This window comes from Mus pahari, chromosome 16 (assembly GCF_900095145.1).
Source record: "Mus pahari chromosome 16, PAHARI_EIJ_v1.1, whole genome shotgun sequence".
NCBI lineage: Eukaryota > Metazoa > Chordata > Mammalia > Rodentia > Muridae > Mus > Mus pahari.
The window spans coordinates 57,147,408-57,159,526 of NC_034605.1; the positions used below are offsets into that span (position 1 = coordinate 57,147,408).

Consider the following 12,119-nt stretch of genomic DNA (forward strand, 5'->3'; position numbering starts at 1 on the left):
CTGTGATAACTCCAGCTTATGTCAAGTTGACACACACAAAACCAGCCAGTACACACAGTTAGCCACAAAATATATTAGAATGCCTGACCCGGGGATATCAGCTTCTTAATAAATGATAGCGAAGACTCTGGATGCTCCAGATCATCAGCCATGGCAGCTCGTGCTTATGATCCCAGCATTCAGGAACCTGAAGCAGGAACGTTGTGCGTTAAAGGCTAGCTTAGGCTACATAGTGAGTTCCCAGGTCAGCCTGGGCTACATAGCAAAACCCTGCCCCAAACAAATACACAAGCATAAAGACTATTAATTCTGCAAATTATAAACAAATTGAGATTATAACACCCTCCATCCCAAGCCTTGAGAGACAGCACTGGATTCTTGGATCCAACACTGGCCTTCCGCTCCTGCCTGCTACCCCCCCCCCTCCCCTGCACACTAGCAGAGCCCTGCCTTGGCTCAGACAGCCGCAGGCTCCCTGGCTGCCAGCCCTAATCAACAGCTCCAGCCAAGACCTCAAATTGATTTGCCGTCGTTTTAGCTGGGAAACAAGGGCTCTTCTTGGCTCGCAGCCAAATTCCATTCTGTGGTAACAGAGTAGTCACCTCCATAGTGGGTGTCCAGAGAAAAGTGATAGAGATCTGGAACAAAATGTCTCCCCCACACACACCAACCACCCAGAAGCTGGGGCCAACTGTAGCTCCATCTCCAGCCCCCCTCCTGCCTTCTGCATGGGTGTGGGCAGCCTGCCGAGAGTGTCCTCCCAAGGGAGTGTATGCCCACTTGTTCCCAGCTGGATACAGTGGCTCTCAGGCTTCATAGTACAGTGGAATGGACCTGGGGAAATTCTTATTAAAAAAAAAAAAAAAAAAAAAAAAAAAGATAGTGATGTCTAGCCTCAGACTCCCACCTCTCCGGCTCAATTTGTATGATGTGCAGCTTGGGCACTGGGGTTTTGAAGAGCCCCACAGGTGGTTCTACTAGCAGCAAAGCTGCAGAACTATACTGCAGTGTGCACAGTTCTTGCTGCCCCGGGCTGCAGGCCCTTCTGCATTATTCAATAACTCCAACCTGACTACAGAGAACAAGGTCATTGGAAAACATGGAATTGATATTCTAGTCCACAGGCCTGACAAGGAACAATAAAATGTGTAGCATGTCAAATGATGTAACTGTCCAAGATGTCCCACGAGACCAGAGCCCTTTCATAGGACATCTGAATTGCCCACGGACCTGCCCTGTGTACTGTCGACAAATGTCTGGCCTGTGCCCTGTGCCCACCCCAGATCCAGACTGAGTCATTAACTCAGTCATCACACGATCATTCATTCATTCCTTCACCAATTCAGATGCACTCCCAGACCTGACCACTAAGCCTTGACATCAAGCCCAGGGTAAGGCTGAAGTCCTGTGGCAAGCCCTGGATTAGGTTTGCCCCTGACTGTTGGCTCAGCCAGCAAATTCTCTAGGAACCCAATACTTATTTCCCCACAGTTCTCCCTAGCCATTTTAAACATTCTTGTATGTCATGTGTATGAGTGGTTTGCCTGTATAAATGTCTATATACAACATGTGTGCAGCGCCCACAAAGGCTAAAAAATAAAAGGCATGGGGTCTCTTGGAACTGGAGTTACAGACAATTGTTAGCCACTGTGTGGGTGCTGGGAACTGAACCCAAGTCCTCTACAGGAACAGCAGATACTCTTAGTTGCTGAGCCATCTCTCTAGCCCCCTCTCTCACTTCTCCTGGAACACAAACCTTTAAAGCCCATGGAACCCTGCCTCAGACTAAGCATCACTCTTGCGCAGCCTTCTCTACAGAAAACATACTATGTTTTCTAAGGACAGTTACTACTGGTGTCTGCAAGCACAGGAGAGCAGATGGAGTAGACAGATGGGGAAAGCCTCCGAGTGAAAAGGTTGTGGGAGCTGGAAGGTCCTTAAAGAGCATCCAGTCCCACCCCGCCTTCTACAGAAAGGCCTAGAGACATCAATACAGTTGCTCACTATCATGCAGCAAAGTGCAGCAGAGTACAAAACACCGGCCACTGTCCCTAGGACAGAGTGGGGACCATCACTTATCTGGTGCATAGCAACCAGCGTTTCCCTTCTGGCTCTGCCTTCCCTGTGTCTATCCATGATTTGGATTAAGCACAGCCTACTGAGCCTGTGGTGGGGATGTGTGGGGGGAGGGAGGGTAGGTGAGGGAGCAAGGCTTAGTGAGGTTTAATCCTATATAGAATCGTGTAGATATGATAAAGTTCAACATATAAATTAAGCACAGTAAGGAATTAACAACTTTAATTAATAATAAAATAAAATGATTACAATACTACCCTGTAATACAGTTACCAGCATTACTACTCCTGTGCCTTGGGGCATTGCTAAAAAGCAGGAGTGGCTGCTGAGGAGTGGCAACCTGAGGTGGCTAGCCTGAGATAAAGACACCTACCTGGGAGGTACAAGTGTAGCTACCATAGTATAGTGTCTCCTGCACCTCCGCCAAGCCACGCCTCCGCCAAGCCACGCCTCCGCCAAGCCACGCCTCCACCAAGCTCCCTCTCCCGCAGAGCCACACCTGGAGAAATGGTTGTCAATCAACTCCTTGAACAAGGTCTACCTCTGCCTCCAGGGAATACTTTCCAAGACCCCAGTGGGAATCGGAAACCTTAGGTAGCAACTTTGTTTACTTGCTGAGTAAACCGAGGGCTAGTTGAACACAAGCCTGAGAAGCTGCCACAGTCAGTCGGATGAGACTTGTACCACCTGCCTCATAGATGAATGATAAGCACAGCCAGGGTGCGTAAAACGAAGAAGGGCTCACACTTGAACAGGCCCGCCATGCTACTCGGGAGAGTGTGCGACTTAGAACCTTCAGACTGTTCTTTTCTGTTCAGTGTTTCAGACTTTAGTTTCTACGAGTAGCTGAACCGCAGAGTGCTAAAGGGCAGACAACTGGGCATTCTCTTCCTTGAGCCACTTTGGGTTATCTTTTCACCCCTTTCAAGCTTATTAGCATGATGGGAAAGCCCTTCTGGCTCCTCCTACACCAGACACTCCCATCTACCTTAAACCTGCTTTCTAAGCCTGGAGGGGCGGCTCCGCAGTTAAAAACACTGTGACTCTTACAAAGGCCTGGAGTTCAGTTCCCAGCACCTACTTAGAGTGTCACAACTATCTATAACATCTATAACTCCAGTTCCAGGGGCTCCACAGTCCCAGGCACACATGTGGTACACACGCATACATGCAGGCAAAACATTTATACACATAAAATTTTAAAAATCTTTAAGAAAAAGATTTATTGTTTTATTTTATGTACGTGAATACACTGTCATTCTCTTCAAACACACCAGAAGAGGGCGTCGGATCCTATTACAGATGGTTGTGAGCCACCACGTGGTTGCAGGGCCTCTGGAAGAGTAGCCAGTGCTCTATAACCACTGAGCCATCTCTCCAGCCCCCCAAATAAATAAATAAATAAATAAGCTTCTTTCTTATCTCCACTGTCCTTTGACCCTGATTACCCTAGTTTGGGGAATTTTGGAGAATGTCATCCTGTTACATATGGTCACTAGCTTCTATACTGTGAAGCCAAACAGCTCCTCATTCCCCAAACATAGTGGCCTCTTAATCCTGAGGCCATGTGACTTTAACATAGGGAGGTTACCCTCGATCGTCCAATTGGGTTTAGTGCAAACACCAGTCCTGTTGAAGTCAAAGAGAGGGGAAGAGGAGAGATGCTGTGGGTATTCAGCCCAGCATCTCTGAAGTTAAAAGGCCAAGGAAGGTGGGAAGTGAGTTAGAGCTCTAGAAGATGGAGAACACCAGCAGGCGGGTCCTCTTGTCAGTGTCCAGAGGGAGACAGATGGCCTTGTCCACACTTTGATTTCCACGCAGTGAGAGCGAAGCTCGGGAACTGCTAGAGAATGGATTTGTGTTGTTTCAAGCCGCTAAGTTTGTGGTCACTGGCGAGAGTAGCAATAGGAAACCAAAGAGTGCATCATCACAAGGCTCTGTTGCAGGCTTTGGAGAGATTGATTGACAAGTATCCCATTCCTTCCTGTAGCCTCAGCTAAGGGTAGGCACATGCCTGGTCCAAGCTGCATGTTGGAACCTCCTGAATGAACACCACTGGCCCTCCAGGCTCTCACAGTCAGCAGGAAGACAAAGATAAATGTATAAATATGGACATATGAGGGATGTGAGCAGAGCCCAGAGGAGGGGCACAAAGGGGACACACTCCGGGGATGTTTCGTAGAGGAGTCAAACGCTTCAGTCACTCTCTGACGAGCTGAGATGAAAACCCGAAGCAGGGCTGCTATATCTCAATGATGCAGCCTGGCTCCAGCAGGCAGAGGCCCTGGCTCCAGTTCCCACCCAGGCAGAGAGCACTGTGTGGGCAAAAGCTAGGAAGCCTGTGGGACTCTGGCCACACAAAGGCACTGAAGTGTGCAAAAGGTTGAGGGTGGATGCAGGAGTGGCAGTGGCAGGCCATGATCCCCGGGTATCAGGGAAATGGGGTATGGATGTCTGCCCAAAGATCCTGAGCAGCCACTGGGAATGTTAGGCAGAAGAGAGAGCGGGGGTAGGGGACAGGCAGGCAGTGTGATCAGGCTGAAGCTATGGAGGGACAGGAAGGAGGGGAGGCTGTGTGACATAAAGCCCGGCTTCTTAAGCTCCAGCTTCCAATCTCATAATCGAATGCAAGGTTGAGAAAATCCGGCAGCACACTCAACAACCAAAGATTAATTCAAAACCAAACATGCAGTGCGATCAGGGTGGTCTGGGAAGTGCTCGCCAGTGTTGTGCGGTGTTGCATGTACACACGTAACTGTACATGCCAAGGCTCCAGACAACACCAGGAAACACGGCCTGAAACATCAGTTCTGATTCTAGACTACTGTGTGCTCTGGTCCTAAGTGGTTTTGCCCTATGTCCAAAGCTTCCTGCTCTCGTAGAAGCCCATTGAACCTGGGAAACAAAGTTTTTAATATCTTCTGCCACTGTTTCTTGGCGCAGAAGTATCAAGTTGATCTATATTTAGATTGGGTTATATTTGAGTGTTTATTTTTTTAAAAAACTGCTGTTTGAGCTCTTGACTTGAGGTTCATTAAAAAAAAAAAAACATTAAATGAGTTTGACTGTGGGATTAGGACAGAATTTTCAATAACTTCTGGCGTGGCCCTACACATACTTATGCCGTTTTGGACTATGTGCCTATGATTTATTGTCAGCAAGGGTTTGGTTTGAATTCCTATCTTATATATCTATGTTTGGGGGGTCATGCAAAAGTTTCTCTGGTATAAGTGGGTCATGGATGGAAAGGGTTTAGGGAGCCCATAATTAGAGCATCGTAATGGAAGGAGAGCCGAAGCTGACAGCGGACACTGAGGAAGACGCTCAAAGGGCTAACAGGGGTGTCCTAGGGTGGGTGGAGGAAGGAACAGAATGGAGGGTTTCTTAGCTGAGCCAAGAGAGCCCCTTGTGGAGATGAGGTACCACAGAGGATAAGCCAGTCGGAGGGGATGTCTCAATGGAGACACCCAGGAGACACCAAATAGACAGCTGCTTACCAAGACCTTCAGGTTGGAAGCAGGAAGTTCAGTGTGCCTGATGACCCACAGACAGTTCAGTGTGCCTGATGACCCACAGACAGTTCAGTGTGCCTGATGACCCACAGACAGGTGATGAGAGGGAAGAGTTCTGGGAACCAGGGCACTTCATGGGGCAATAACATGGCCCTGTGATGGGGAACGAGAAGATGCCCCAAGACTGCACCCTAATTTGGAGGATTCCCAGAGATAAACCAGACAGGGATACAATGACTTCAGCCCAGCTACCATGGAAACCAAGAACCCCCCTCCCCCACCCACCCAGGATGTGATATAGCTGGGAAACACCATAGGAATCAACTTCAAGGCTAATTCAGCTCCTCATCTGCACCCAAAGGTGACCATGAGGACTCCTACTCACACAGAGTGGCTCCCACTTGTGACAGCATGAGGGAGACACTGCTTCTGTCCTGCCCCTATGACATGACAAGGTATTTCCCAATCCCAGTCCCAGCGCAGACAGCCTCCTCCTCTTACACAGCACTTCCTTCAACCACCAAGCTCACTATATTAGGGAGCATTTAACAACAGGCTGGCAAATCCCCTGGGGACAGGATAATGGGGCTGCCTCCCTGTTCCTACCCCCACCCCCCAAGCCGTGGCTCTGGGCCCCATGCCTTCTCTGCTTACTTCCAGATCTGCTGAACTCCTCAACCCTCTCACTGAGGCAATTGGACTTTGGGAAGCCCAGACCTGGGCCACAAATGAGAAAGACAGGAGGAAGCTCTAGGAGAGGCTGTAAGAACTCTGACAAGAGAATCTGGGATAGATGGCATCTCTGTCTGGCCTCAATCGAGTGTCATCAGAACACTTGTCATGTGACTATGGACACAAGCACACACAAACTCACACATGCACGCGCACACATACACATGCCACTTCCAGAGTATTTGTCAAATAGCTGTAGAGACAAGCAGCACACACAGACACTTGTGCCCACACATGTACACATACACATGCCACTTCCGGAGGGCACGTGGGGTTTTCACTGGGTCTGTGACGTATCAGTGTCCAAAGGGCCCTAGCTTGGAAAAATTCCTGCTTTGACCTCAAATTTAGAAGAGTCTTGCCTTCACTACCTTCCAGTATGGTGTTGGTGGAAGGTATCCCCAGATTTCTGTAAAATAGGGACCATAGTCTTTTTTTTTCTTTAACATCTCCAAAAGATTTATTTTTAAAGGAATGACCTAAGGGAGAAAAAATGGGGGTACAGAAGTATGGACTAGAAAATAAATACAAATGTAAGCTGTTTTGCTAATTTTATAACCACAGACTTGTACAGAGAATGAGGCCCTGTACACAACACAACAGATTCAAACGAGGTGTTCCCTTAGCAAGGCTGAAGATCCAGTCTCTGGTATTTGGAATTTAGGATGCAGTCCTTGTTTTTGGATGGATCACTGGGTGTTTGGCACAGTCCATGCTTTTAACCAGATTTGAACAGAAGAATGGCCACCTGACCCAGGGAGAAGTAGATGGGGTGTTTGGTTTCGTGTGTCACATAACTACCGAAGTTTCGGCCCACAATGCAGTGCCAGGTAGAGTTGTACTTCTTGTCAAACTCCCTCTTGATATGGGCCACAATATCCTTCTCTATGTTGTACTTCTCCAACACCTGGGTAGTACACTCCACCGTGTCCTGTTGCATCTCTTCCGACATGTCTGCATTTTTGATCACTGCCTTCCGGTCACACATGGTTACCGTGGAGCAGAGGCCAGCCAGCTGCTGTGTGCGAGCTCCTAGGGAAGGTAGAGGACAGCCGGTCACTACTGAAGCCGTGGCGCATCTCGGGACCATAGTCTTGTATGATGGTTAATTCTCTGTATCACTCTTTCTCTGTCTCTCTGTCTGTCTGTCTGTCTGTCTNTGTCTCTCTATGTCTCTCTCTGTCTCTCTCTGTCTTTGTCTCTCTATGTCTCTCTCTGTCTTTGTCTCTCTATGTCTCTGTCTTCCTATGTCTCTCTGTCTCTATCTCACTTTTTGTCTCTCTCCCTCTCTGTCTCTGTCTCTGTCTCTCTCTGTCTATGTCTCTGTCTCTCTCTCTCTGTCTCTCTATGTCTCTGTCTCTCTCTCTCTGTCTCTCTCTCTCTTAGGTCTCACTATATAGATACAGCTGGCCTCAAACTCACAGACATGCACCTGCCTCTGCCTCTCAAGTGCTAGCACTAAAGGCACACACCAACACACCCCGCATAATGGTCAATGTTGCTAACTCGACAAGACTCAATGGCCTCGTATGATGATTGAGCACTGAGCTCTGTGTGTCTGTGCTGGCTTTTCAAGAGGTTCAACTGAGAAAAGAAGATCCACCCAAAGTGTGAGCGGCATCATTCTGTGAACTGAAGTCCCAGACTGAATAAAAAGGAGTGGACAGCAGGAACAACGGCAGTCCTTTCGCTTTCAAGACTAAAGACTAAAGACACAAAAGGGCTAGGCGCCCTGTACCCCTGTCACCATGCACTCCCCTCCCACGAGGATGGACTGCACCCTCAAACTGTGAGCCACAGATGTACCCTTCCTTCCCCCTCTCCCCCCTCCCTGGCCACCTTCAGTAGTTTGAGCCAGGTATTCTGTCGCAGCATGGAGGAAACCAAGGACCACGCCCCTCGCACAGAAAGTATAAAAGGAGATCCTCTCTGTGAGACGCCCGACACGATGATGCTTCGTGCACAGAACGTTCGAAATAAATTATACACCAGAAGGTTTCGAGTTGCACTCCCTGGCAAGGTGAGGTGTCCAATCAGGATGTAGCAGTTGCCCTGGAAACACAGGATTCTCTGCACAGTGGGGCAGCGGATGCCATGGGGACTGGGCTCACCTCCCTGCCTTCCCTTAGGCTGGCTTTGTCCCTTCAGGGGGTTGGAACTAATTCATAAAATCCTATTCCTGCTTAGTGACTGCGGATCCCCTGAGAACCTCCTAGGATGGATCTGTGGCTTGGACCCATGAATCGGGGGACCCTGACTCTTCTGTTCACCTCCGCACTCCAAATTGCAATCAGGATAATCTAGGGAGAAGATGGGAATGTGTTCCCCCGTACCCAAGGTGCTGGGCACGGCCAGGCCTGCACACAGCTCCACTCTCCCACTGTCAGGGCGATTACACACCACCGTGAGCTGGCTCTTCAGGCCAGATGTCCATTTATGACTCCACAACGATTTTTCCTAACCATTGGGTTCAGATGATCTGTAGCTCCCTTATCCCGGGAAGCAGAGTGTTGATCGCAGCCCAGGACTATGGGGTCCTCTAGGTTTTTATGGGGAAGAGCCACTGAGTTCACTGGCCAGTTACTTTCCCTTCTAGATCCAGGACTCTGGTATCATGGACTAAGGGGCTACCTCTCCTGCTTACCTAGCCCATGTAGTTTTGACCCGCTCTGGTTCTGGGATGATTGTGTGAACCAGATCCAATCCAAAGAGAACCTTATTTCCTTAGCCACAGAGAATGGGTCAGGCGTGGTCACGTGATCCGGGTGTGGCCAATGAAAACTCTCCCCTAGGACTTTAGCTGAAACTCCGTTCTTTCTGATAGCCTAGGCTGCCAAATGTGTGTCTGGAGATGCTGGTGGTCATGTGAGAACCTTTGTGGAAGGAAATTCACATCCGGAAAGCAAAACTGAGCAACTGTGCATGTTGCCTGTCTGGGCCTTGGGCATCGTAAAAATCTGCCTTCGCTCAGAGGCCGCTGCTCTCATGTTCCATAGCTACCAAGCTCAGAAACACCAGGTTACCACTTGAGTGCGACCTGAGAGTGACAGCACTCACCTCTGGACTCGGAGTCAGGCCAAGTTCGGGACTCCGAGTGGAGCACGGCGGAGCACAGCTGCACTCCAGCACGCTTGACTTTGGGCAGGTCCCATCTGAATGAGATCCTCACTCCTTTAAAATAAGGTGAAGGGCCAGGAGATGGCTCAGCAGGCTAAGGTACTTGCCGAGCTTGATAACCTGAGTTCAATCCCCAAGATTCCTAGCCTAGAAGGGGAGTCAACTTGTGCATGAGAACATGCATACATGCAAAATCAATAATGTAATAATATAGGGTTATACCTACAGGCAAGAGAGGAGACCCTGCACCTTCCTTGTTGGGCTGTGTTATTTTCTCTTCTCCATCCTGTGAGCTTTAAAAATAAAAATCAACTTGGTACTCCCTCCCTGCAATCCTCCCTGTGTCCTGCTCCCGAGGTGACAGTATAAATCCTTCTCCACTTACAAAGGAGCTATGTCCTACAAATATGCATCATATGTTGAAAATATCTAAGGTTTGGGGGGAGGGGCAGCAATATGGTTGACCAAGTACAAGCACTTGCCACCAAACCCGGTGGCCTGGGTTTGATCCAGACTCCCACAGGTTGTCCTCTGGCTTCCACACACGCTAAACAAACAAATGAATTCTCTCTCTCTCTCTCTCTCTCTCTCTCTCTCTCTCTCTCTCTCTCTCTCTCTCCTCTTTTTAAGGAAATAGCAAAGACCAAGAGTGTATTGACAAACTCTGCTTCCTGTGTAGGTGAAAATGCAAATAAATAAATGAATAACTGTACTAATGCACTTAACCTACCTGGCATCAGAGGTCAGCATCACTTCAGCTGCAGAGAGCAAGCCTTTGAGGCGGCCATCCAGGAACCTGCTGGACCCGCAGCTCACGGCTGCTGCCCAGCATCTGCAAGGGAGCTCTGTGCTGTACAGCATCCGCCTGGAACGATCACTCTGAGCGTGGTCCCTACTCAAGAGGTGATGCCCTTATACTACTGTAAAGATGAAAAAGCAGAATGTTCTACACCTGTGAGCATTTACTCTTGTGTCAGGCCTTTGTGGTGCAGTATTTAATCTGCACAGTAACTCTGAAAGGGAGAGGCCAGATTACAGCTCTCCTGTAAGCCAAGCCTATGGAGCTTAAATCCTTGATGAACCCCTCCACCCTTACAATTGTTCATCACGCTTCATTTTTCTCTCTCCCCTGTGTTGGTTACTCTCCTTGATGCTGTGACCGAATATCTTACATAAAGCAACCAACAGAAGGGAGAGATCGTTCCAACTGACAGTTTGAGGCTGTGGTCCATCAAGGTAGGGGATCACGTAACTAAATACGAGGCACCTGGGCACACCACATTCACTGTCGAAAAGCAGCAAGAGATGAATCCTGGTACTGTACTGGCTTTCTCCTTTTCAAAAACATAATCTAATTTGGATCTATGGGTGGTTTGTCTGCATCTGTGTCTGTGTGTGTACCGAGTGTGGGCCTGGTGTCCACAGAGGTTAGAAAAAGGCTTTAGATCTCCTGGAACTGGACTTACCGACAGTTGTGAGCTGCCGTGTGGATGCTGGGAATTGGACCCAGGTCCTCTGAAAGAGCAACCGGTGCTCTTAATGGCTGAACCTCTCCCCAGCGGCCTCCCCCGTTCTCCTTTAAGTCATTGTCATGTCCCAACCCTTGGGATGGTGCCACTCAGACTCAGGGTGAGTTCCCTTCCTCATCCAAACCTCTCTGGAAACTCCCTCAAACACATCCAGAGAGAGGCCTCTTGGGTAAGTCTAGCTCCTGTCAGGGTGACAGTTGAAATGACCCATCTTACCCCCACCAGGCTGTGAACTCAAGGCTAGAGAAAGGGCTCAGCAGTTAACAGGGCTTGATGCTTGTGCCAAGGACCCAAGTTCAGCTCCTAGCACGTATGGAGGGCAGCCACCTGTCTCCCCAGCTCCAGAGGATCCAACTCCTTCTTCTGACCTATATGGTATTTGTACACATACTTACCCGCACATATACATAAATGAAAACAAATCTTTTAAAAAGATCGCCAAGTCTCTGGATCTTGTCCATTTTGTTGTCCTGATCCATCCACTCACTCAACCATCTTTAAACCACACTGAAGTGCCCACGTACATTCTGAACCCAAGAGAAGCCCCAAACACGTGCTTCTGTGGGTCCCATGCCCTCTATCAGGCATCTCCTCTGTGCCTGCGGATCCTGGCAGAGCCTGGTGGGCTGAATGCTAATCTCCCCAGAGTGCTAGAATAAAAAGAGGAAGAGCTGTGGATAAGGGCTTCCACGGGGAGAAGCCAGTGGTCCCGGTGAGGAGCCAGCTTCTGTCTGCAGCTTTGGAAGTAGCTGACAGACACATCATTAAGTGATCAAAGCAGAGACAAAACCTGTTATAAATGAAAGAGAGATGAAAGGGAAGCTAGTCCTATGTGTTTGCATCTGCATAAACAGGGCTGGGAAGACTCACAAGAAGCTAACAGAGGGTTTGTTTGTGGGGGTGGGGTGAGAACAGAGCAGATGGTGGCAGATGTAGGGGTCAGATTTTTATTCTATTGTTTTGATGGGCTGAACCCTAAAAGTGTTACTATTTACTTACAACAAAGAAATCAAATGTTTAAATAGCTAAGGGAAAAACCCCACTGCTTTCCCACTAGGGTCCCACAAAGATGTGGAGCCTGAGTCTCGGGGATCTGCAATTATGGAGAAGACGGAGAGCAGAGATTTGACGTGAAATAGCTGAACTTTTTGTG

At 48.8% G+C, this 12,119-nt stretch overlaps 1 protein-coding gene and 1 long non-coding RNA gene across 2 annotated transcripts in view; both read right to left on the bottom strand.

The window, feature by feature from the left end:
* LOC110333909 overlaps positions 1–10,409 on the bottom strand; it is an 82,022-nt gene extending 71,613 nt beyond the window's left edge. Inside the window, exon 1 of the long non-coding RNA XR_002381107.1 lies at positions 10,168–10,409. This is a non-coding gene — a long non-coding RNA (uncharacterized LOC110333909). The remainder of the gene's footprint in view (positions 1–10,167) is intronic.
* Positions 6,858–7,308, bottom strand: LOC110333908 (dynein light chain 1, cytoplasmic-like). Its single transcript, XM_021215686.1, has one exon. The coding sequence runs from the start codon at positions 7,306–7,308 to the stop codon at positions 7,039–7,041; it is 270 nt and encodes an 89-aa protein (XP_021071345.1). The 3' UTR covers positions 6,858–7,038.
* Positions 10,410–12,119: the final 1,710 nt, after the last annotated feature.